The following is a 25890-nucleotide window of genomic DNA, read 5'->3' as shown; positions in this document are numbered from 1 at the left end:
ATGTTGTTCATTGAGGGAAAAATAAATAAAAATAAATGAAAATAAATGTATATATTTATTTGATTCAAATTGACCAAATAATTTTCCATACCTTCTTAAATTATGTTTATCCGAGACTCGGTGTATATTAAGTAAAATACTTAGATTCATATTACATATCATTTAATATTTAAATAACAAATATGTATGCAATATATGAGTACTTAAAACTATATAACAAAATGAATCCAACCCTTATTATTTTTATTTTTCATAATGAAATAAGTAATAAGTAAATAATATTAATATAATAAATTATATAGACTAAATTTAAAAAAAATTAATTCTTTGTATTTCATTTTAAAAAAAGAAGAAGATATTTACATAAAATTACTAAGTTTCTAATTTATAAAAAAAAATTCAACTTTCATCACTATCAATGTCTGTAGAACAGTCACTTGAATCCGAGTCTTCAGTACTATCATTCGAATCTAATTCTATATCTTTAGTAGTATGAGTTTCTATATTATCACTTGATAAATTCATTGCTTCAGAACATAATTTATTATTTTTCTTCTTTACATTTTGTGTACTTTTAGAAGTAATGAGAGGATCAGAGGAAATTAAAAACATATGTAAAATATCTGCATTGGTGTCTATTCTTGAGGTTTTACGAGTGTTTTGTCGCCTAAATCTTATGTAGTCCTTGTTTCGTGCTTCTTGCGCTTCTCCGGACGAAATCCCCATAGGAAAATGAGCAAGCTGTATGGCTCTCGAACCGTGTACTAAAATCTTATGGACACTCGGCAGCATTCTATACCAGGGATACAATTGCAAATATAACTTTAAAGTATTTTTCAGAGTTTATATTATAACTACACCCCAAAATACTTAAAATAACTTTAACCCAGTTATCTCTGAAACTTCTTGTGCATGTTTAAAAAAACGCCTCCCTATATTACCAGTATTAGATATACCTTTGCCTTGCACAACTTTATCTACTTTTATTCCCAATTTTTCCCATAGACCATTTTGTATTTTCTTTTTTTGAATAGTCATTTCATTTTTTTGTTCAACACTTACCCTTTTGTTTTACTCTAATATTCCTTTCTTATATGCAATATGAAGCATGGATTCTAAACATTTTATCCACCCATGTAAAGGGGATAGTCCATATTGTAAATTATCATCATTGCATTTTAAGCTATATATTATCTCTAAGTTGTTCATATATTTAGGAAAACATTAACAAATATAACAGGTTTGACTTAATGAATTACATAAAGTGTTAATTATTTTACCATCAACCATAGTTAGATAGAAAAAAAAATGTATTTGAACGGAATTTGGTCCTTCAAAAGGTTTTAATTTTTTTATTTCTTTTTTTTTTATTTTGCTAACTTCGCTTTTGGTATTAAAAGCGGTTTCTTTTTCAAATAAAAACTTAATTGGTCGACAGTATCGGGTAGATGACGATTTTTGATTTTTCCATAAAACGTTTGTAAAATCACTATTATTTTTAGATTCTACAAGCTCTAAAGGGACTAAAGAAAATAAAAATAAATTGCCATCACATTTTTCATTTATACTACAAATCGTTATTTTTTAATGTAATTTCTGATAGAAAAAAAACGTTTTGCTATAATATTGGTGGTTTTTGGCAGTTGTAAATTAATTAATATTCTTTAAGGTACATAAAGGTATAAGTCTATAAACAAATTAGCCTCCCCTAATCCCCCCCTTTTATTTTGGGAGACCATAATATATTAATTTTACAACTATATATATATATATAATTTATTTTTATTTTATGTTAAATCATGGTATACAGAACTATAAATATAAGAAATGTATATTAATTTTGCTTACCTTGTACATTTACGGTATTCATTTTGAGAAAAAAATTGGTGTTTCAAATAGTACAGTATAGTTATTTTATATTTACTATTTTAAAGAAAAAGCGCAAGCATAGACGAGACGTAACGGCTGTCTAGTGGTTAATGACCTATATCAGACCAATTTCCTGTAATTATTGCTATCGAACGTTGATATTCTTATCATGTATACTATTTAGATATACTATTTTCAAACATTTATCAGTTTTTGCCTTACGAAATTTAATGAGTTTTGTCCACCTAAAATAGTGATTTGGCCCACTATGTGGCGGACGAAAACAAACTGGGTATAAAGTGTAAAAATATCGGTGCTTGAGAAAACAAAAACGGTTTTAAACATGTACAAATGTACGATAGTATTAGTAAACCAATATTAGGTTTTTTTGTATAGTAAAAGTAGGTAATAATAATGTTACTCCATTAAATACCACATTACATTTTATATAGTTTCTGTATTGGAATTATTTAAGAAAACTGAAAATCTAATAATTTTAAAATAGTTCCATATTAATAATAAGTTAATACCACTTTATATTTTATTTTTTTCATTAAAATTTAATCAATATTAGTTAAAATATATTTTAATACAGAATGAAATATGTGAACATGTATTTATCTCTAAATAGTCGGACTTGTTATAGTAATTGTTAAAACCTATGGAAAGAAGTAACATAATAGTTACCTATACAGGTGTACAATATACATATATTACATATATATATAGGGCTCGAAGTGGTGGGGAATACGGAGGGATGGCATCCCTCTACTTGTTTTGTCTAGAATAACGCATTTCTCCTAAGACTTGAATTTTAAAATGATATACTTATTATCATTTTTATATTTATATATAAAAAATTATTTTTTTTTTGGTGAAAATAATTGTTTTTAACATTCAGGCCCGGGCACCCGGTTTATCGTGTTGTTTAGTATAAGCCGTTTCGCAATTCGTAATATACCCGTGTTTAGAACCACGGACTAAGATAATATACTTTATGTGAACTACAGTGGTCGTCTCTTATAGTGATCACATTCGTTTGAGAGAACTGTGATCATTATAACCAGAAATCACTATAAGCGGTGACTAAAAAATACATTTTTTTTCACTAATTGAAAGCATGCTCCTACTAGCCATAATACAGTATACAACTATATACTATACAAACAGTACACTGAATGACGGACGAAAACAAACTGGGTGTAAAGTGTAAAAATATCGGTGCTTGTGAGAACAAAAACGGTTTCAAACATGTACGAATGTACGATATGAAGTGTCGCTTATTTCGTAGGTTATATTAGATAAGATTAGCTCGATTAAAGTTCATGATTAAGATAATTGTCATTCGTAATCGTTTTCCCTATACACAAAAAGAGGTGATATTATTGTAAATTATATTTTTATTTTATATTTCTGATATTTATTTCTGATCACAATAACCGAAAACCTGAACACTGTAAGCGACGAAAAATGCACTTATAACGACTTTTTGTTCTGTTCCTGGTAAATTTGATCACTATAAGCGGCTGATTCTTATAACCATAAGCGGCAACTACTGTATTGTCGTTAACGGTTGTGTTGTCATATATTTTTAGTATTTTTTTTTTTTTTTTTTTGTTTCTAATTTGCATTAAACAACTATGAAGAGTTCATTGGAATTATCGCCATAAAAACATACTGCGGGTACCATTTATTTTGATAATTAGTATACTGAAAATGATCTGAAATTATATACAAACATAAACTAAATTTAACGTTTTTAAACATTTTATTTAATTTATCAACATTTTCTATTGACTGGATAAAATATTTAGGGATTAATTTCACCAAAATATAAATTTAATCATTAGGAATATTGTAAATTAAGTATTTAAATCAGAAGTTAATCGAGGAACCATGAAATTACAAAAAACTACCAGAAACAGCCTGAGTATAAGTAAAGAAATACGGTTGGTAATTTTTCAGTAATTGTCATTTATTGGATGGCTGTTTTAGATTAATTTCGGCGTTATTTGATTCAAAGTTACTTTTTGAGAAAGATTTCTTGGTACGCTAATGATCCTTATGGATAAAATAACCTTAATAGTCTATGCAGAGTGCGCATTTAAAAATATCTATACATTGATTTGGGTAGTCTAGACATTTATGATCAGCATCATATGATAGACGCAGTAAGATTTTGTATTGCCATACTCCTAATAATTACTGTATTGACTTATCGTTTTAGTTTTTTGGGGATTTTGAACTTAATTTTTTTGGTGTGTAAATGTTTTAGAAAGTTCAAAAATTTCGTTTGATATTATTGGCAGCTTTAAGTGAGCGAAAAAGAGCTGGAGTGAAACTTTGATAACTTCGTAAAGTACGTTAGTGGTATGTCCCACGTCTAAAAAATGAATCTGTTCAACAAGTTGTTTCTCTATGATTGTGTCTAATTTTGTAGTTGGGAGCAGATACTGAAACAACTTGGAAAGGGTTATCTTTTTTGAATTTATAAATATATATATATACATAATTCAGCACAAATATTGTTGGTGTCTTTTTTTTTAAATATTTTAATAGACACTTGTATATATATAAATAATAAATTTAGATTTTTTTTCAATAATTTACAACTAACAGTTAAAAATTACAATAAAAATTACATTAGCTAATCAAACATTTTATGTTATTTAATCAGCCTAAACATTTAAATAAATAATAAATAAATTAATATCTTAAAATAATTATAAGATAATACTTAATAGTATTATAATATTTTTATATGAAGTGAATGAAGCGTTATTTTCTCAAAGATCCATAATGAATATTTTATTCTATAGTGTACATTATAATTTACTTATAGAAATAAAAAAGCGATAGAATATGAATTATATACAATTAAAATAAATTAATTTCAAGTCATATCAATTATAATGAAAACATTATTTGTTTGGTAATATTATGTTTGTTAATAATATTTTTACAATAAAATATATATTGATGTTGAAAATAACTGTTTTCCATTGAACTAATCGTCAATATAAACATTTTTTTGATTGTATCACTGTAATTACTTTTTATGATTTTATTACTATAAATCCCTTTTTGTGAAATTCCGTGAAACTAATAACAGACAAATAACAACAAAAATTATTCTTCAAAAATATGTGTGTTAATGATCCCTCTGAAATTTTTACAGGTTTCTATAATAATGACATACACAAAATATAATACAATTTTAATAAAAACACATTTTTTTTTATTGTAAATTAGTATTAAAAATGTGTAATATCAAACATTTTTTCATAGAAAACCATTTTTATTCATTTAAACTATTTTAAATACAACATCCATTAAGTATGTATGGAATAATTTCAATAATATTGATTTTAAGTTATAAATATTATTACAATTATTTTTCTAGATAAAACATAAGAAGATACAATCAATTTCACCACTGTCATCTTTAAAAAAACTTTTACATTATAGTTGCAATAGCTTGACTTAGTTGTAGTATTTAAATTACAATTATATAGTCAAAAACAATTTACAATTTTCTCATATAATCCAAAATAACAAATTTTCAATACTTATTAAACCATGGTTTTTATTTTAATTTTCAAATAAATTTACCGATTCGACCTTTGTAAAATCAAATTCTCATACTCGATTGAAATTAGTAGATTTTTAGGATGTCAAGTTTATATTTATTATTAGTACCACTTGATTAATTATCAAAACAAGTAAAATTATTCACTAAAGATACTTCATATTTGTATATTAAACCATTCCACGTAGGATATTGTGATTTATACAAATTTTAATTTATTTTAAGTACACACAGATTAAACAATATATTATCTATTTAAATCCATGGAGAACTGGGTTACGTATTTAAATGGATTTACCTTAAAATATAGCAATAATATTTTAAATTCTAAGTTAAACAGAAAAGCCGTTTGATTAAAATGTACGTGATTTTTGGTAAACAAGTTTTATGACAGGAATCGTATCTTACGATCTAATCCTAAACTTTTCTATACCATTCGAAATGTATTGATGACTCTAAAGTTTACCTTATGGCTTAAAAAATAATAAAATAATTAAATTATTATTTTCAAGAATATTAAACAAAAATTACACACACAAAATATCAAGGCTGGGAAGGTTAATGATATTTTTTAACTCAGTCAATTTAAGTTAATTCGGTTCATTAATAATTTACAACAGATCTTAATAATTTAGATTATTTAATAAATTATCAAAATAATTAATAATAAATATTGTATTTAAGAATTTTTTTTTTATTTGGCCCGAAATTAGAATAAAAAAAAGATACATTTCTTCATTGGGATTGTTTTTAAGCACTCAAATGTCAGATTTACGGTAATTTATGTATGGTTTTTTTTTTTTTTTTTTTATTAATTTTTCATACAAATTACTTATGATAAATTTAATTAAAAAAAAAAAAAAATATTATTTTTAATGTTCAATAACAGAATGAAAAGTAAAAATAATAACTGCAGCTGAAAGTGTAACTATAAAGTTATACAGATAATAAATGTATACAGTAGATACAAAACATAAAAAAAATAAATAAATATATAAATATATATACATATATAATAATATTTGACATTATTTTAATAAAACAAATAAAACAATACGATGGACAAGTTAGTCAAAATACCTATTGAATCTCAATAAAAGAGTCATCTCAAAATGTTGATCAGCTGTTGAATTTCTTCTTTTATTTAATTATATTTAATAAGGAATATCATCAATTATGGAATAATTCTCATAATAATTGTATTATATAATCAATGATAATATATATCTATTTATGTAATATAGATATACGGCCACTTTTCATGACAATGGTAATGTAATTCATGAAAGGCATGGCTATTTTTACTCAATAGTCTTATGACGGGTGACTACTTTTACCGAGACCGACGGGACCCCTATTATTAGTTAATACCGTAATAAAAATTATATTCTCATCTAAAAATTCTTCGAAATTTTTATTTTTATATTTTTCTGAATTCCATGAACATGTTATAGAATGCGGTATTTTACAAAAATATTTTTCTGGTCTTGAAAATTAAAATTAACTTAATAGGGATTAATGAAAAAATAATACGTTAATTTCAAGTTAATCTATAAGGAAATGAGTTAAGTTAATAAGTTAAGTTAACAAGTTAAATTAACTTAACTTTTGATTTATTAACTTGTTTATGCCCAGGCTTGCAAAATATAACTATAATATGCTATTATAGTAGTTAAAGTTTTTATAATACGCTATATATCAAACTTATGTTTAATTCAAAAAAACAATTTCTTGCTTACATGCAATTTCTGACGATTGACTAATACAATAACTGCAATTCGTTTTTAAGCTTGTAAAATATTTCCGTTGCTATCATTATATGGATTTAGAAAACAAATATTATGAAAATAATGTTTAAAAATATATATATATATACGAGTATATATCGTTTTATACAGGCGTTTAATGTACAACCAATATATTTTTATTTTTAAACCAGATATAAAAGAATTTGTCTGAAACCGTTTGGTGTAATGTTGGTGTACGTTCTAAAATATTAATCTCTGTTTGATTGGTTAATTAATTTATACCGTGTATCATGTGAACAAAAAAGCTATAATAATGTATTATGTTTGTTTATAAAAATTATTACTTTTTACGAGTTGTCATGTATCAATGGTTATGGTATCATGGTTCTTGTGTGAATTCTAATGGCAAGAAGAAACTAGCACAACAATGATCAATGAATACAAACCAAATTAAACACACTAAGTGTATGGTCGATGGAGTATGAGAATTCCAACTGCATCGATCAATTATTCTCTTACCCTATGGCTAACGTGATGGCGACAAAGGCGAATTTGCGGTGGACGTGAACGAATTCGTGTTGAGCATATTCGCTGCTCGCAATCGTGTCCTACGTGTACACGGCAAACGTGAATTTTTGGCTGACCCTATTCCGATAGTTTTATTTTATTTTTTATTTTTTTTACGCGCAATGTATTTTGAAGCGAGTTGTGCAAAGGTTATGTGGTATATTTTACACGTTTATGTTCTACTTATTTAATAACAAAATCAACTAAAAATATCTTTAAGTTTAAAAAAACAATTGTTAATATTAGAAAGTACTGAAGAGAAATATTTATTATATAAAATATATTAAAAAAAAAAAAAAAAAAAAATTAGTTTTAAATTAAATTATTCATAAGGATTTTTGCACCTCATGTATAATAAGCTCTATATCGACTCTACAACAATATCTAATATATAAATATATAATTATATAGTTTAACTATAAATTATAATTTAATAATATATATTAACTGTTTACTTATGTAAATCGTAAATATATAAAACGTTATATTATATTACGGTTATAGTACATTCACGTCTTTTCACTTAAACGCGCGACCAAAATCAAAACGATTTGATTTTTATACCATGCGGCAAACGGAGTCGCTCACATATATCTCGTACGATGGACAATCTTATCTATTTTTATATGATTGATAATTTTGATGGCCACGTCGCCCGTACCGCACCGCATTTGCCACGTTCACGTTGGATAGGAAGTAAGAATTACCTTTCGGTATTGCTAATTGTTCACTATCAGTGTTGTTCTTAGAGCCTGTATGTTTGTTTGTTCATTTATAAGAACAATTAATCTAGATTGTAAAAATTCCTTTTACTTTCATAGACTAATTAAAATTCTTATTGTGCTATAGATAAGATTTTTTTTTTAATAACCGTATTGCATAGTTGAATATAATGCCAAAAACCACATAAAAACATTCGTTATGTTTAAATATCATTTCAAGAAGAATGTTTATTACATTGAAGTAGCTATTTTTTTTTATTAATTTGACTTTTGGCCATTTTTCCTTGTCATTACTAATAAATAACATTGTTGTGTGAAATTAAACCAATTTGTTGAATTTTAATTCAAAAAATGTATGATGTTTAATTTTTTTTTTTTTATTACAATATAAATTAATAAATTACGATGTTTTCACCCTGTTATTTTACATAATATTATGTCTAATACTTTGTGAAACTGCATAAAAGTTTGATTTTTTTTCTTTTTCATTCATTCACAACTTGGTGTCATTAATACGATTACGAGGATGATATTATTTCTTTCTGTCGTTTCAAATATTATATATCTCATGACAACAAAAATATTTAAATATATAAATGGAATTAAAGATTTAAAATTTCATTAATTATTTTAAAAATTCCAATGTAAATTTTATTAATGGATGTAAATAAAGAATGTAGTGGTATTTAAATCTCTTATTTTAAATATTTATTTTGTTTTTGACTATCTTAGCAAAATTATAATCGTTAAAAATAAAAATTAACTTTTAACTAAAATATAAAATAATATAATTTACAAAGATATAGTATGTCATATATAATGCTACGAGTATTAATGTATATTACAAGTAAACCAATACATTTTAAACTAGGTGATCAAATATATTTAAAATAGATTATGATAAGCAATACTATATTACAACAAAGAATAAAACACTTGTAGTAACAGATTATAATTAGAAATGTATTGGGTCTACCATGATGTATGTGGTTTATTTGATTTCTCATATATGTATAAATCAAACGTTAACGTGTGGAAGTCGAGGGGTTAAAATCCTTCCTTGGAAATATAAGAAAAAAAAAATAAATTTAATAGTTATTTCAAAACTTCTCATATGATTTTCAAACAATATATATTATATAATGAGTAATAAAGTATACTATTAATAAATATTTTACATTTTTTCAAACTTTCATGTTCTGAATTTTTTTCCTATGATCTCCACTGGTTTTCATGATTTTAATGAAAAAAATTGCTTCTATCATCATAATCGTGAAGGATATCTGATTAGAAATATCCTCTAGTTGGTTCTTGAGGTAGAGAGAAGTTCTCAACAATTTTCTAAATAAATGCAAGGAAAATAAACTAAAATAAAAAAAGTCTACGTTTTGAAAATAGATTTTATTTTCCATAATTCAAAAAAATAATAATCTTTGGGATTTTTTCATTGAATGCTTATGTCACTCATGTACTATATATATATATAGGCTATGTATGGTATAATCTTTAAAATATATTGATAAATATTGGTACATTTTAAGTAACTCATTAAATAGATATTTTAAAATTGCATATTTTCTTAGGATTTATACATGAAATTTTAATAAAACATTTTTGTGTATGTCAAGTCAAATTTCGAGTATACGGTATACGATATAATTTATTTGGTTGTTATAATAAAAATACTAATCGTGGCAAATCGAAACATTCAATAAGTATACAAGAAATTGTGCTGGAATTAAAGTTTCAATAATTTGACTTACACATATAGTTAACTTATTTTACTATCATATAAGAAAATTAGAAAATTATGGATTATTTGCATATAATTCATAATTTATTTTCAAACTCTCCAATTGATAATGTATACTTATTTTAATTGCTAAACAAATATTTCTTTATCAAATTAATGTAGTTGACTGATATATTATTATGCTTAATACTGTTGATTTTTATCAAGAAAATCTGATTAATTTTTTGTAGATTTTTTTTTTATTTTATTTAATTTATGTTTATTAACATTATAATTAATATAGATAATATTCTAAAAAAATTATAATCACAACAATACATTTATTTGATGTAAATAAATTAAAATTCTGGTAAAACATTAATTTATATAGAATTAAAATTACTTTTAAAGTAACATTTAAACATGTGATAAATTAAACCTTACAGAAAATATAATTTCCTTTCATTGTAAATATTGACTTTTTTTATTAATTTTTATTTAATTTTTTTTCAAAAAACGCTAATTGATAAAAAAAAACCTATTAATAAATTGAGAATTTTATTAAATTAAACTAAATATTTCAAGGTTTAACACATTATATTTAGTAAGATAGACGAGTTAGATGAACTAGTAAAAAAACGAGTACTTATTCGTACATTTTTTCTAATAATATATATTGGTGTATGATAGATTTAAGAAACAGCTATAAGCTTATATTGTTCACCAACATAGATAGGTAGTATATTAGGCATTGTAGATAACGGATGATATGATTTAATGAAATATGATAAATCGTAAAATATAGTTAAAATAAAGTCAAATTATTATCTAAAAATTATTATCTGTAACTAATTTGTTTGTTCTTATCGTATTTTTACAATGGGGATGTCCGCTTGTTCACATATTATATGCGTGTACGTGACATAATATATTATTACTATATTTACTGTTTTATAAATTATATTATTTAAAGTTGTAGTGATTATCGTGCAGTCGGCCTTTTACCAATTCTCAAAAATTAATTATTTAGTAACCGTGAATCGTTTGTATAGTGCAGGTTAATTCATTCAATGCGTACCTAACTACTTATTCAAATATGGAAAAGTTTAATGAAGATTTAAACAATTTTTTTTTTTAAAAAAAGGTTCAAATACTTCATTTTTTACCAAGTTAAAATTTGATCAATTAATTTTACATAAAAATCAAAGAAAAAGGAACCGAATGATTAAAAACTTTTAAAAAACTATGACGTGTTAAAAGTTTCTGATGTTAATAAATTAATTGTACCAGTATCTGAAAACAACAAAATTAAATATTATGTACATTTATCGATTGGACATGGTGGACGAAACAGAATGGAACACGAGGTAAATATAAAATATAAAAATATCACCAGAGATATAATTATGCTATACTTAAATAGTTGCGAATCATGTAAAAGAAAACGAAGCACAGCCAAGAAAAGATTGGTGGTTCAATAAATTATATCTACTGAGATGAATTAATCAATAATATAAATACATGTCATTATTCATTGACTTATCATATTTCATTAAATCATATAATTTGTTATCTATATTGCCCAATATACGAAGGGCATTTTATATACTGTCCGGACAATGTATAAAATGCCCAGGCATTGTATGAAATGTCCAAATTGTATACTTTGCCCGTAACATATACATTAATAAGATATTATGATTCATATGATTTATATGATCCAATATATTCAAAATTAGTTTCGAAGGTTGAAATTTGAGATACATTCTGTTTTATTTTAAAATAATAACTAATATATTCATTATAGAAGTGTGTATTTTGAGGCATAAATTATTTTTGATTTTTCAAACCAAAATTCATTATTTCTTTTATTTTCAATTCTAAATGTAATAAAATAAAAAATAAACTATATTTTATGTCTCTTAATTTATACTTAAACTATTTAAATATAATTATAATTATATTATTAGACAGACTACTAAATTACATGTTTTTATGATATTTTTAAGTAAAAAAATAATTCTTTGGATATACAATGCTCAGTGGTTTTGGATGAGATATAAAACAAGGGCACGTAGCATATCCTAATATTGCAATTCCGATATTGTATTTATTTTAGAATAGAAAAATAAACCAATATTTGTTTTTATTCAATCAAACCGTATTTTTTTTTAATCGTTAGCAAGTTGTAACTACCATTAAAGATCTCATAATAACATATATATATATATATATAATATCACTATTTCTGTTAGTAAAAAATGAACAACAATCTTAGTACATACATTTATTTGAAAAAAATACATTATAGTAAGGTATTTATAATAATTAAATTAATCATCTTAATTAAACAAAGTGAACAATCGTATCAACAAAAAATGTAAATAGGTATATAAAAATGTAAGTTAATGAACTTGTATCGAAGCCTTTATATATAAAAAAAATAAAATAAAAATAAAGTTCTTCATCAGTGTCACTTCGACATGTGTTCACGAAATAGAAGTTGATTTTCGATTTTATAAAATAGAATTATTATTTGTAAGTTTTACATAATAATATTACTAATCACGTAAACAGGTGTGTATTATATACTAGTGGTCTTTAACCTTTATTACTTGCAATCCTATTTCCATACTATATATTTTTCATAACCTCCGTCCACTTCAATAGTCATGAAACTTAAAAAGAAGTTGAAATTGCTCAATATATGTTATTGTAAAAGTTCTTTTATAATTAAATAAATAATAATTGTTGTTTTTCGAGATATCTTGGTGATATTTAATTTTTATTACGAGCAATAATACAAAAAAAAATGTACTTAATGATACAGAAAACAATTATATGTAATAATATAAGAAAAAATAGTGCAATGTTTGACTCCTTTTTTTTCACATGAAATACTCTATCTCGACTCAATTTTACACTATTTAATTTATACATTGATAAAAGAGTTTTATCGATGAAATTAGTTTATCGCTATACGATTACTTAATTTGATGGTCATTCTTACGTTCACAAATATAAAATAGTACGGTTTCGGTTTAAATCGAAAATTATTTTATTCAGTGTCATATGACATACATAATATTATATAAAATTATATAATTATAATATATATGAATATACATTTATTAAATTTTAAACTAAAGACTTATCGATATCCAATCTTAAAACTTACGTGACTCACAACTGGGTAGCGATCTATCGGTTGAAGACCACTGTAATATGCTATTACTCTTACCATCACTAACGAACGAAGCAAAAATTAGTCTTCATTATATTTAATTTTCACTACGCATTTAGAAAGTGTAACTTTAAAAACATGTACGTGAATATACTTAGATTTTCATGTGACCCAAATTTAATTGAATATAAAGCAACTATAATGAATACCAGGGATGAATTAGAGACATTAGATATGTTTACTTTTTTTCAAACGATTTCGTTACCAATTATATTGTTTAAATTTATTATACAATGTACAACAGCTTTTCGGATACTTTCACTTAAACTTAATAATTACCGGATCAATATTTCGTTAGTTACATAGCTTAAGTTTTTAAACTATGAAATATACACAGTCTAAATGACAAACTTTAAGATAATATACAACTGCTTCATTTCTCGCTTTTTTTCTTTTTTTTTTTTTACTTATCTCAACTTTTTTCTTCAGCCACGACCGTGGCTCTGGATTAAACATCGAATTTTTATTACAAAATATTAAAGTGACGAAACTTTACTGCTTTCTCGTTAAGTTTATATTTTATTATTGAAAAAAGTGTGTTTCATACTTCCTATAAATAACAGGTTTTGTATATCCATGGTTATTGCATAAATAATCTACTCGTTCCTTATGCGCTATATAACGAAAATAATGGACGATGAACACTTGATATTTATGATTATTTTGTTCCTTTTCTATTATTTTTATACATTGATTTAATGATATATAAAATCAATGTTTTTTAACATAAATGCATTATAGTTAATATAAATTTACGTAAATGTAATTCATAAAATTTAACCTAACGGGAGGTTTTTTTCTGTTATCTTACAATGATGCTCTGTTGCTCGTTACTTTAATGTTTGAAATGATTGACTAACGGTAACTTAAAAACTTTAGCATATCTGATTTTACAAAATATTGATTTAGCTTAACAATATTACGTTAATATGACATGGCATGTATTTACAATGTAATAAAATAATCACAATAGTGATTACATGACGTTCCCCCAGAAAGAAAAAGAAACCTAAAGTAAGTGCTCACAAATAGAAACAAAATAATAATTTTCAGGACTTTTGTTAGCGCTGTAAAATCATATTAATTTTTGACTGATCACTCAATACGTCATATGCAATTTGTATTCACTTCAAACTAAGTAGTTTGTTCGAAAGATTTGAAGGTATAGGTGTAGGAAAATATTATAATATATGAGCAATTGTATTAAAAAGAAAAAAAAAATCGTCCAACTTGAAAATATCCATTTACCATAAGATAAAAAATGTGAAATGTACAAAAACGTTCAGTGTAATATATGTAATATATGTACAATTGAATGTATCATGTTCTTATTTTTTTATTGACTAATTTTGTTAATAATAGCACTATAGATACAATAAAACACACTTCAATAGTTCACCAATCTTATAGTATATTTACAGTAATCTCTAACCTATTGTAGGTACTGTATTGCAATCCTAACACGTATACTAAACTTGCAAAAAATGTGTTTCTACCCTTGATGGTAACCGAGAACAGTTTACCCAGGCGACTTTGAACATTCTGAATGTTTGTATAATTTACGTTTATTTAGTGTCGTTACAATTATATATTGTGCTTACGTAGCTATAATAAGAAAAACGAACGGAGTAAAAGTTATTATTAATTTAATAACTACCTGGTTTGAACTCCACCGTTTCAGTTCAATTAAAAATACATTACAGTCAGTGAAAATATACCATTCTAACCTATTAAGTATTAATTTTTATTTAAGTTTTATTAAATTGGTCTATAAAATCTAGATGAACAACGCTATATATATAATTAGGTAATTATGTATAACAAGTACTTCATACAAAATAACATTAAATCTGTTGATAATTTTTAATATAAAATATTAATTTATAGAGTAGAAAAATAAAATAATATTAATAAATTATCTTATATTATTTTAAAATTAAATTTTTAATATAAATGGAATAATTAAAATCAAAAAAAGAAGAAATTACGAATAATGCGTAAAGAATAATAATTTGAAAAAATATAACCATGTTAGTCTATAATAATTATGATTAAAATCTGTATAAACTATAATATGATTGTAAACATAACTATATAACTCTATATGGATACTAATTTTTTTTTTTTGCTGGAGTACACAGACTTTATATATAAAATTTCGTAAAATATCATGTACTATTTTTAATTGAGTAAAGGAATTAAAATAGCTCTAAACTATTGTTTTACGACAATAATAAATTATTCTAAAAACAATTATAAAAAATAAAAATAAAAAAAAATAAATAAAAAAAAAAAAAAACAAGAACTTACATTTCTGCCCTCTGTATTAGTACAATAAAAAAAAAAATTTATAATTAACTATTTTAAAAACAATTATAAATATTATATTTACATTTTTTTTTGGGTATTTAGAATTATTTTTATCTTTAATATTTTACTGAAATAGTTTTATCGCATTATAACCAAGGTTCAGTATTCATAATATCATGAATGATACAGTCGGTGCATATGTAAATTACCAGAATATTTGTTAGTTGAGTGAAACTTATTCTAATTGTAACTTTTTTATAATTACTTTTAAGTTTGATTAGAGGGATCATATAAGAATCATCAATCACAAATGCTTTTAATCATATCATTATGGCAAGAATCACTCGACTGAAGCATTTAACAAATGCGGTGTTGAACATTTGACATGTTGTATATCACATTATGTTTATAATTAATTATACTTTAAAGTAATTTGCATTGGTTATAAATACCAAATCGTCAGTAAAAAAAAAAAAAACAGTTTAGTATTTGCCTAAAAACGATACCAAAAGTTAAAAATTAGTAAAAAAAAATTGGCTTATTCCATAATTATCATTGACGATATAGTCATTATTTTTATTGATACTAAACTTAATGGGTTTAAACAATATTTAATCATGAATCAAACTTAATACTTTATTAATCTTTATTATAGAAATTCGTAAAGTTGTTCACCCAAACTTGGGGCATCTAAATCTAACTTATAAAAGAGAACGTTTACTTTTATAAATTGTGATATTGTCTTGTTATAATTTGTTCATTATATGAAATATTTTATTTTTGAAACATAGAAGTATATTGATGTAAAACTGACGTGTTTCGATTTCGAAAGTTTTAAAAATATCTTAAATGATGTCGGTAACTTTTGGTGATAAAAATAATTGATGTCACCGATTCGGTGGTAAATGACTTATTTCAATAGGTTTCCATCAACACGTTATGTAGAGGTTATACAAAAAAGATAATTACATTGCAAGCGAACTAAAATGTTGTGAACTTTTTCGAATGACCCATTGTTACTGCACGTTCAGAAACTTATAATCAAATTCAAATCGCACCATTATTTATGATAGATTTCAATTACGTGCTAGTACTACTACAATAGTGAATTTCTCATAAAGTACTACTCTCATATTTTATTTATTTATCGCATCAGCGACCCATCGTGGGAAATAATAAGAGATTCCAAGTGTTTAGTTTGAGCACATTTCCGTCCAACTGTCAATAGTTTCTTATACATTGAATTAATTATGTGTTATTATCAAATCTCCTCGATTGTTTTTTAATTCCATGTAAGCTCAGCCGAACGTAGAGTTGTGTGCGAATACTTTTATATTGTTTTTATTTTTTACTTTTTATTTTTGTCCCCCCCCCCTCCTCTCGAAACTTTGAGAAAGGTAAAGAAAGGCCAACCGGTGCGGAACAATCGTTAACGTGGTTTGAAAAATCTGGTGGACAAAGCGCGTTATGTGAGCTGGGAAATAATATTAACATTTGAACGTTACTCTCCTCGAACCGTAACAGCGGCGGTACAAAGAGATTCAATTATTTTTGACGCGTCAGGAATTCAAAAATTTTAAATGGCACATTTTTCTCATCCCACTGTGCTCGCGATGAGCCCTGATCGTCTCCGGTTACTCTAAAGTACTACCTCACTGCTTATTCAGGAGCTCAACAGCAAAACGGATTTATGGCAGCCGTATACTCGCACCGATCTCTCTAGTCACCTCTGCTCATCAGCGTGGGTGTATTTTATATACGTTTTTCGTCTGCCCTCGTCAACTCCGAATAAGATAGTTTTCACTGACTGTATTTCGTAAAGACAAATTTTTGCGTCTCACATTTAACATGAAATAAAATGTAACGCCCCACTCCCACATCGCACACGCTATTATAAGTAGTCGTATCATCACTACGCGCAACTGACAGGTAAAACGGCGTCATGTGATTGCATTTACCGGAGCACATGTGTCTCAGTCAAAGTTTAAATTCGAAATAGTTGGCCATGAGAAATGTTGTGTAGCAATTGGTGCTCCACAACAGCTTCGCGAATTATGAACATTGCGAGCAAAAACCGCCATAGCAAGAAAACGATTATTGTTCTGTGATAAAACTCTTAAATGATGTTTCGTTTTCTTCGGTGTGCCACAATTTTCGCAAAAAAATCATTTCAAATGAACGAGTTGACTTTAATACACGGCGCTTCAGTTCAGTTGTGAACGGAATTTTAATGAATTTTTCTTAACAGTATGATATTGTATTTTTTTTCATTTGATATTAATAATATTGTTTGTATCACATTAGGTGATACATTATTAGTATATATTTTATCTGATAAACAAAAAAATAAAAATAAAACTTAAAATCATCACTAATGTTATTTCATTGTTTTATTTTTGTTTATAATATTACGTGTATTATTACAGTTCTGAAAAAATTAAAAACTTCTGATCTTTCATATAAAGATAAATCGAGTTATCTGATGTATGTTAACGTTGTCCTTTGTGAATATTTTTTTGTCAAAACTATCGATAATAGTTAAGTGTAATTTAAATATATATTAATACAAGTTCAAGATGAATATAAGTACTAAGAACTTATAATCAGGCATTATTATAACATTCAACACTCATTAATTTATGGTTCGTACTAGGGATGGACAAAAAACATCAATGTTTTAGATCAATATCTTACGGGTGCTGCGGTAACGTTAACACGTTATAACATGTTAAAAAACCGCAGGAATTTATTTTGAAAAAAATTGTTCAAATAATTAAATGAATCTAAAACAAACTAATATAACTCAATTTTTTTAATTTTAATATTTATAAAAGCTTATGAGATTTTTTAATTTTAAACTGTACTTACCTACATTATTTCGTAAATCATAAATACAATTTTTAATACCAATATTCATATGCATTATTTTAATATTGGTGTTTTATTTTTAAAATTTGTATGACCTATATATAGCGTTCAACTGGAAGGTCTTGAATTTCTGTTAACAGTCACCTCTGTAGGATGGGTACCTCTAAATAACGGTAATTATTTACAGTCCCTTCAGTGACCGTTATATAGAAGTTCTACTATAGTTATTTTTATATTACCTATATAATATATAACTAATGTAACACATAATTTGCATAATTAATTTAAGATTGAGGTTGATACTGATGATTCATAACCCACGGATTGAGAATTTAATTACAATTATTGAATGAAATTAAAGATATTTTTAGTTTAATTTAATTTCTCACGTAATTAAAATTAATTTTACTTTAGAAAACTTTCTCTCCGAAAATACTGAAATTATTTAAAGTACCGGTAAAATATAAATACGATGAAAATAATTGGAAATCATTCTATAGAACATTTTGTCATTGACAGGGTTTTGAGATAAGTAATCACTGTTTTCATTGAGTTAAATCAATCTAAAAAAACATAACTAAAAACATTTCTGCACTGAATTTGTCGTATTCAATAATGGCCAAATATTGTTTGTCAAAATTTAAATTTATAAGACATTCATAAATTTAAGTTAAAGCAAGATTGAATTAATTAAAATAAGTGTTCAGACTTTTGTTACATTTATGTTTTAAGAAACAAATTAATTACATTTTCTATTGAATAAACAATAAGTCATTTAATTTATGTAAGCATCAGAGACTCAATTATATTTAACCAATTATGAGTATTAAATCAGCAACAGAACATAGGCCATTTCAATAAAAAATTTTAATTAATTTAAAATAATACCCCCTGCAATTATTTTTATTATGCATATTTTATAAATCAACGTATATAGGTTAGTACATGTTAATAAGATGTATAACTAATTTTTTTTTTGTAAACGTGATTTATGTAATTTCTTAACATATTTTATTTAATATTATTTATATATTTATTAATTTTTTTGTCTTCTTAACTTTTTATAATTATATAAAATAACTAAGTTTATTATGGTAGTATATATATGTATATGAATCGATAAGATAGTCTAAGATTAATTAAATTTATAATGAGGTTAAGAACCACAGATTTTAAAAAACCTTTTCGAATCACAAACTAGATAGTTTTCTATCTCCATCCCCTCACCATTCCCGTACAGTCATTAATCTGAAATCTTAATGTTCATAGTTTGTACAACAATATTTATATAACAGCATGATTCGTCAAAACAATCGTTATGAAACAATAATTATTTTTAATCTTTTAAAATAATTAACAATGGGTTTGATCGTGATACTTATATAATAGAAAATATGTTATGTGCTAGGGAAAAATATTATCATGAGTGCAAACAGTTTGCTTATAAATAACGCTGAATTATAAATAGAAACTTTAAATTAAAAAAAACAATAAATATTTGCTAATTTTTAATATCTGATTTTGATTCATCGTTTTAATTTAGGATAAGATGTAAGAAAAAAAATAAATATTCTGTATGAAAACTTATGTAATAAATACATAGTAATTTTTTTTTGTTAATTATTATTATCGTGGACATATCCATAGTAAGTGTTAATTTGTGAACCTATTTTCAATAACAAAACATAACTATGTAACACAACATTTCACCCTCCGTTGTTTATATTTTTCAACTGTTATTGAAATGTCTATCTTATAGAATCATTATTTTTTTTTTTTTTTTATTAAAATGAACCCTTGTACGCAATGGTCTTTATGATGTATTAATACTAGTGAGAACGAAAAAAAAAAAGGAAAACAAAAATAAGTTATTACTAAATTACTTGTAGTTTGCTTATGGATAATTGAGATTAGATAGTTTGAATCACTATTTTATACGTGAACATATTGCATAAATTATTTGCATTCTACTTCAATTATTACAGAATGTATATAATTAAATAGTGTTCATTATCAATAAGTCTAAACCAAAGTGAAATGTAAATATCTAAAAATAATTTTTTTTATGTATTTGTAACACTTAATAAATGTTTGGTTCACAGCTATGATACAAGTATATACATGCAATATACATCGAAGTCGTCGTTCTGTGTCTGATACTAAACATTTCTAATTTCGTATTTTTGTATTATCAATAATTTTGTATTTACTGGATTATGTATTTGAGTATACTTTTGATTAATTCTTAGACGAATAGTAGTATAGTTTTGGTATGAATCAAATATAAAATTAAATTTTTCAACTATATATTCATTATTTGTTAGTAATGTATACTTTACAAGTAATTTAAAAATATTTTTAAAATTTTAAATAACTTGTTCTTCTACGGTATTTTAATTTTTTAAAGCTCCATTTTTATTTCCCTATTTTAACTGCGAATTATAAAGAAGTTCTTTATATTTCTGTTAATGTGCAAAAGAAATACTTTACAAAATAACTTAACTTAACAAAATCATTATCAGTATATATGTATATATACTTTATTTATAAAATTAATTAAACAATACTTAGTAAAACATACGTTAGTTTAAAGTTAAAACTTTTTCGATCTTAAGTATTTTTATACTGGTCAGTTGACCAAAACTTAGCAAGTAAAAGTTTATCGGGCATAAACCATGCGTGAAATATTCAAATAAATCACGTTTTATGCTTAAACATTTCGGTGTTCGTCAATTTAGCTGAATTTGGGCCATTACCTGCTATATAATGTATTGTATTTTATGTAATAATAATGTATTTTGTCCTTACGAAAAACAGGTATACCTACTAAATAAGTAGCCACACTAAAGTTATGATTATAGATTTATTTTATAGACACAATTTTTATCTACATTTTGTTTTATATTAAAATAAGAAAATAATATACAAATAATAACAAAATAATGGTTTTAAAATGTATCTATTAGGACAACGATGAAAACCGATTTCAATCAATATTTTCATAATAAAGATGTTAGTTAAACTCACATTAGGTACAAATAGGGAATCCAAAAAACCAAACATATTTCTAAATTACTAATTTACTAAAGGCTCAAATACATTGAACGAATTTACTCGCTAGTCGCTACTGAATTTTCTCGCGCGCGAGTCAATTCGCCCATTGAAATTGCGGTATAAATTTACTTTATTATTAATATGCAATTTTTACATTAAATTGTAATAGTACTATACACGTTTATAAATATTAAGAAGTTGATTGGCGAAATTGTCTATAGCAACTTAAAATTACTAAAAGGCCAATTTTTGAAAAATTTAAATTTAGCGGGCCAGAGCATAGAAAAAAAAAGATAAAGATCATTTAAAATATAAATTTTAATTAGCATTTATTTTCACGGAAATAATAAATTCAACATACACGACAACACAACACGTATCATACGAAGAAACTGTTATAGTTGAATCGTCCGGTACAAACAGCTATGGTTGAAAGTTATGTATACATATTTAGACATATAACGATGTTTAATACCAAATAACAATTATGATATCGATAGAGTATAGAAGATAAACTTTAAAATTGTATGATGTAATTTGAAAATATAGCACGGGCCAGATAAAAAAGACTCGCGAGCCGCCAGTTACCCACCCCTGGTATTTAGCAAATGATTGCATTGGAATATCGATCGACGAAATTAGTGCACACCTTTTTTCTATCCCATAATTTTTTAATTTTTTACCCACGATATTCAACACTGTTGATACATGGGCAATTTTTTAAAATTACCCTTCGCGGAAATCGATTTGGTTAGCAACTCCTATTATGTTATTTTAAAATATGTATAAAGTAATTTTTTAACATATTTATTTTCTCGTTAGCTTATTGTATTCGGTCAAATAAAGAAAAAGTTTACAAGGTTAAATTTGGACCTATAAAATTATAGTTTTATTTTATAGATCATTTATTATATACTATATGGACGGGATTATTGTTTGCCTTAATTATATTATTTAAAGTATAATAAGAGATTTTAAATTAGTCAACCGTCTATTTTTTCAAATCATTATTTAAATCCATGTAAAATAATTATTTTAAATATATCTTTATTTTATTTATACGAAATACAAATTTCCGAAGGAAATCACTTACAATACTTTTAAAAATTGAAAAGAATTTAAAAACTATTCAATAACATTATTATTTTTTCCGATAAAACTTAAATAATAAATGAGAAACAATTTTTATCTTAAATCTAATTTTGTTTATTTTGTTTATAAAATGTACATTAATCACAAGTAACATAACATAAAAATATTACGAAAAAAAAAAAAAATAATGTAACACAATAAATGTAATGTAAAACAGAACAGTTCATTCAAGTATCTGTTTTAATAGATCATAAAACCGTAATTTATTAAGTATTTTTTTTCATAAATGCTTAGAATCTCCCATCTTTAAGTTATGCGTAATGTACCAACACAAATTATGCATACATTATCCAGTAGTTGCCGAATAAATTATCTGCAAATGTAAATACCTGAGATATATACAGCGTATTATCCGAACTATGTAGTATATATTTATATATAGTATACACTGCTATATGTACTATATATATGTATACTAACTATGGATATAGTGCCAATATATTACAAAATATAATTTAAAACTAATGGAAATGAACCCAACTACCTACCTAATAACTTTGTCATCATTTATTTTTAAGCATGAAATTATTTATGTAAAAACATCATCCAAAAAATTGAATTTTTTTAGCTGCAAATGAAGAAAACAATTATTTGAAACATTGTTTATTATTTTATAAAATATGTATAGATTTTCGACATATTTATTTCAATCTTTACAAAATTTTAACTTATAATATTGGTTTAGTGTATTAAAAGTATCAAATTAACAATTTGTAATATTACCTAAACGCGTTTGTCATCGATGTGAATCCTTCAATTGTGATAAAGTAAATAATACATTCTTTGAATAAATATTTCATCGTTTATAATCAATAATGTGCTTAACCATTCCTGTAAAATTCCTATTATATTAATTTAAACATAGAATGTTGGCTTTAACCGATAGGTGTAAATTACTCGTTTTATACACGTTGCCCATAAAATACATGTATACTATATAATATATGATCACTATTGGGAACTGAATAATCTAATATACATATACAAGTATTGCTATTTACGGGAAACAAAATAATGTTTAATTTATGTATTAAAGAACATTTATTTTTTTAGAAAACTTTACCATATTTCCCTCATGGCTAAAATACCATCACAAATAGATTACAAGTCAACAATTTCTTTGTTCTAAAAAAATAATCAATTTTTGTTTTCGGAAGAATTGAGTTTAACGTTTTTTTTTATCGATTTGATGATCAATATTATTAAACATACTTTTAAACATACAGCCATCTTCAAACGTAAAATATTTAAAAGTTTAATTTACCTCTATTCTCTTTCTACGTACTAACCATGTTCATATTTTCAAGCGTTCTTTTATGTAGGTTTCATCATTTGCAGCAATGTTTATTCAAATATGAAGAGTTTGAAAACATATCAACGCATGTGCATGTTTATGATTGTTTGTGTGTGTATGTGTTGATAAAAGTGATACTGACAGAGAAGTTTATGATGGCTAATAAATACGTTTTCTGATTCTCAGATATTTATTCAGTGATATGGGAACTTGATCAACTGCATATTTATATTGGCTTATTTAAGAGGGCACATAGATGTTACAGTAAATTGCGAATATAAATACTCAAAAATATGTTACCCTTCCATTTAATGGTCGAAAAATTATTATGTTTAGCTACTCATTTTTTTATAGTTGATCATTTTCTATTTTAGATAACATTAAACTTTATGTTTGTTAAAATATTGTTTAATGGATCAATCAATTCAAATAATTAATGGTTTTATATGATTTGGTCTTTAGATTTACTCGACAAAACTATAAGGAACCTTTTTCTGTAGCTACATATTTAGGAAAGGCCGAAAAAATGTGAAGTAGCAATAAAGAGGTTACTATCTATAGTAATATCTCTTATAGTTAGAACTAAAACAAAAGAAAATATGCATTAATATGCCTCTCATTCGTCATTAAGTTAAAAGTAAAATATATATTTACTGAATTTCATATATATGAAAATAATAAAAAAAAGAGGAAGTACTATAAAAACTCACCGCGTCGATTAGAAATCACACATAATCCAAAAAATAGGCGATTTATCTTTACTTAAAAATAAGTAAATAAATTATAATTTTATTTACACGTATTATTAGCGTATTTTTAACACATTTAGACTTACTTAATATTATATTAAATGTATCAATAACTTGTGGAAAAAAAAAAAAATACTTTTTAATTCTGCATATTCTATGTTATCGATAATTAAACATTCTCAACTAACCATATGCTCAATAACTCATCGTAGTTTATATTTCATCCAGTCAGTATAGATCCTTTGTTTTATGTTTATGAGTTATACCTTTGCTCCCTAAATTAAAGTATTTTAATTCTTACTTCGTGTGTTTTAGTTTTTAAAATGTGTCTATATTTTTCTTTATACCTACTTAAATTAAATCTACTATTATATTCATATTTATAAATTAATTAATGAATTTTATTATATATAATTTTATATCACTTCCTATGTAAATGTGGCAATATCGTATGTTCAACCAAATAAAAAATAAATAAACATTTTATAGAAGTATCAAAACTGTATGATACAAAATTGGAATGTTATTTGACGAATAGATATTATAAGAATTTTTATAATAATAATCTTATAATATAATTGGCAATATATCTTCTTAGAAATAAATGTACAATCATATATTTAACTTAAATAAATATTTCATATTATAAACCCTTCCGAAAGTTGTTATTTTAGATACTATACTTCAAAAGACAGGAAAATAACAACCAACAAACGAAAATCCCTCTTAACATAATTTACTAATCGTATACCAGTATTAAAGAAGTTGTATCAAAGCTGGAGTGAGATCCATAAAATACATATCATGTAAGTGAAATTTAAAACGTTTAAGTCGTCTTGAATATCACTACGCTGTAAATATAAAATATTTATTTTATCGTAGTTAAACCCCATGCAACATTGTTATTATCTTAAGCTATCTTAACAACAATTACTTGATTTACATTTGTCATGATTTATATACCTAAAACAGTGACGTAAAATAGTAAACTC

General features: G+C 24.6%; 2 protein-coding genes across 3 annotated transcripts in view; one reads left to right on the top strand and one right to left on the bottom strand.

Moving 5' to 3' along the window:
- Window positions 1-25890, top strand: part of LOC112694229 (neuronal growth regulator 1-like) — a 327174-nt gene that overhangs the window by 159426 nt on the left and 141858 nt on the right. The window lies entirely within an intron of this gene.
- On the bottom strand, window positions 354-1989 carry LOC112694231. The gene is made up of 2 exons (XM_025569640.1): window positions 1849-1989; window positions 354-793 (listed from the first exon to the last, which is right to left on the bottom strand). The coding sequence occupies exon 2, from the start codon at window positions 790-792 to the stop codon at window positions 400-402; it is 393 nt and encodes a 130-aa protein (XP_025425425.1). The 5' UTR covers window position 793; window positions 1849-1989; the 3' UTR covers window positions 354-399.

This window comes from Sipha flava, unplaced genomic scaffold, assembly GCF_003268045.1.
Source record: "Sipha flava isolate LNK unplaced genomic scaffold, YSA_version1 125_pilon_pilon, whole genome shotgun sequence".
Taxonomy (NCBI): Eukaryota; Metazoa; Arthropoda; class Insecta; order Hemiptera; family Aphididae; genus Sipha; species Sipha flava.
This window is presented reverse-complemented; position numbering and strand designations above follow the sequence as displayed.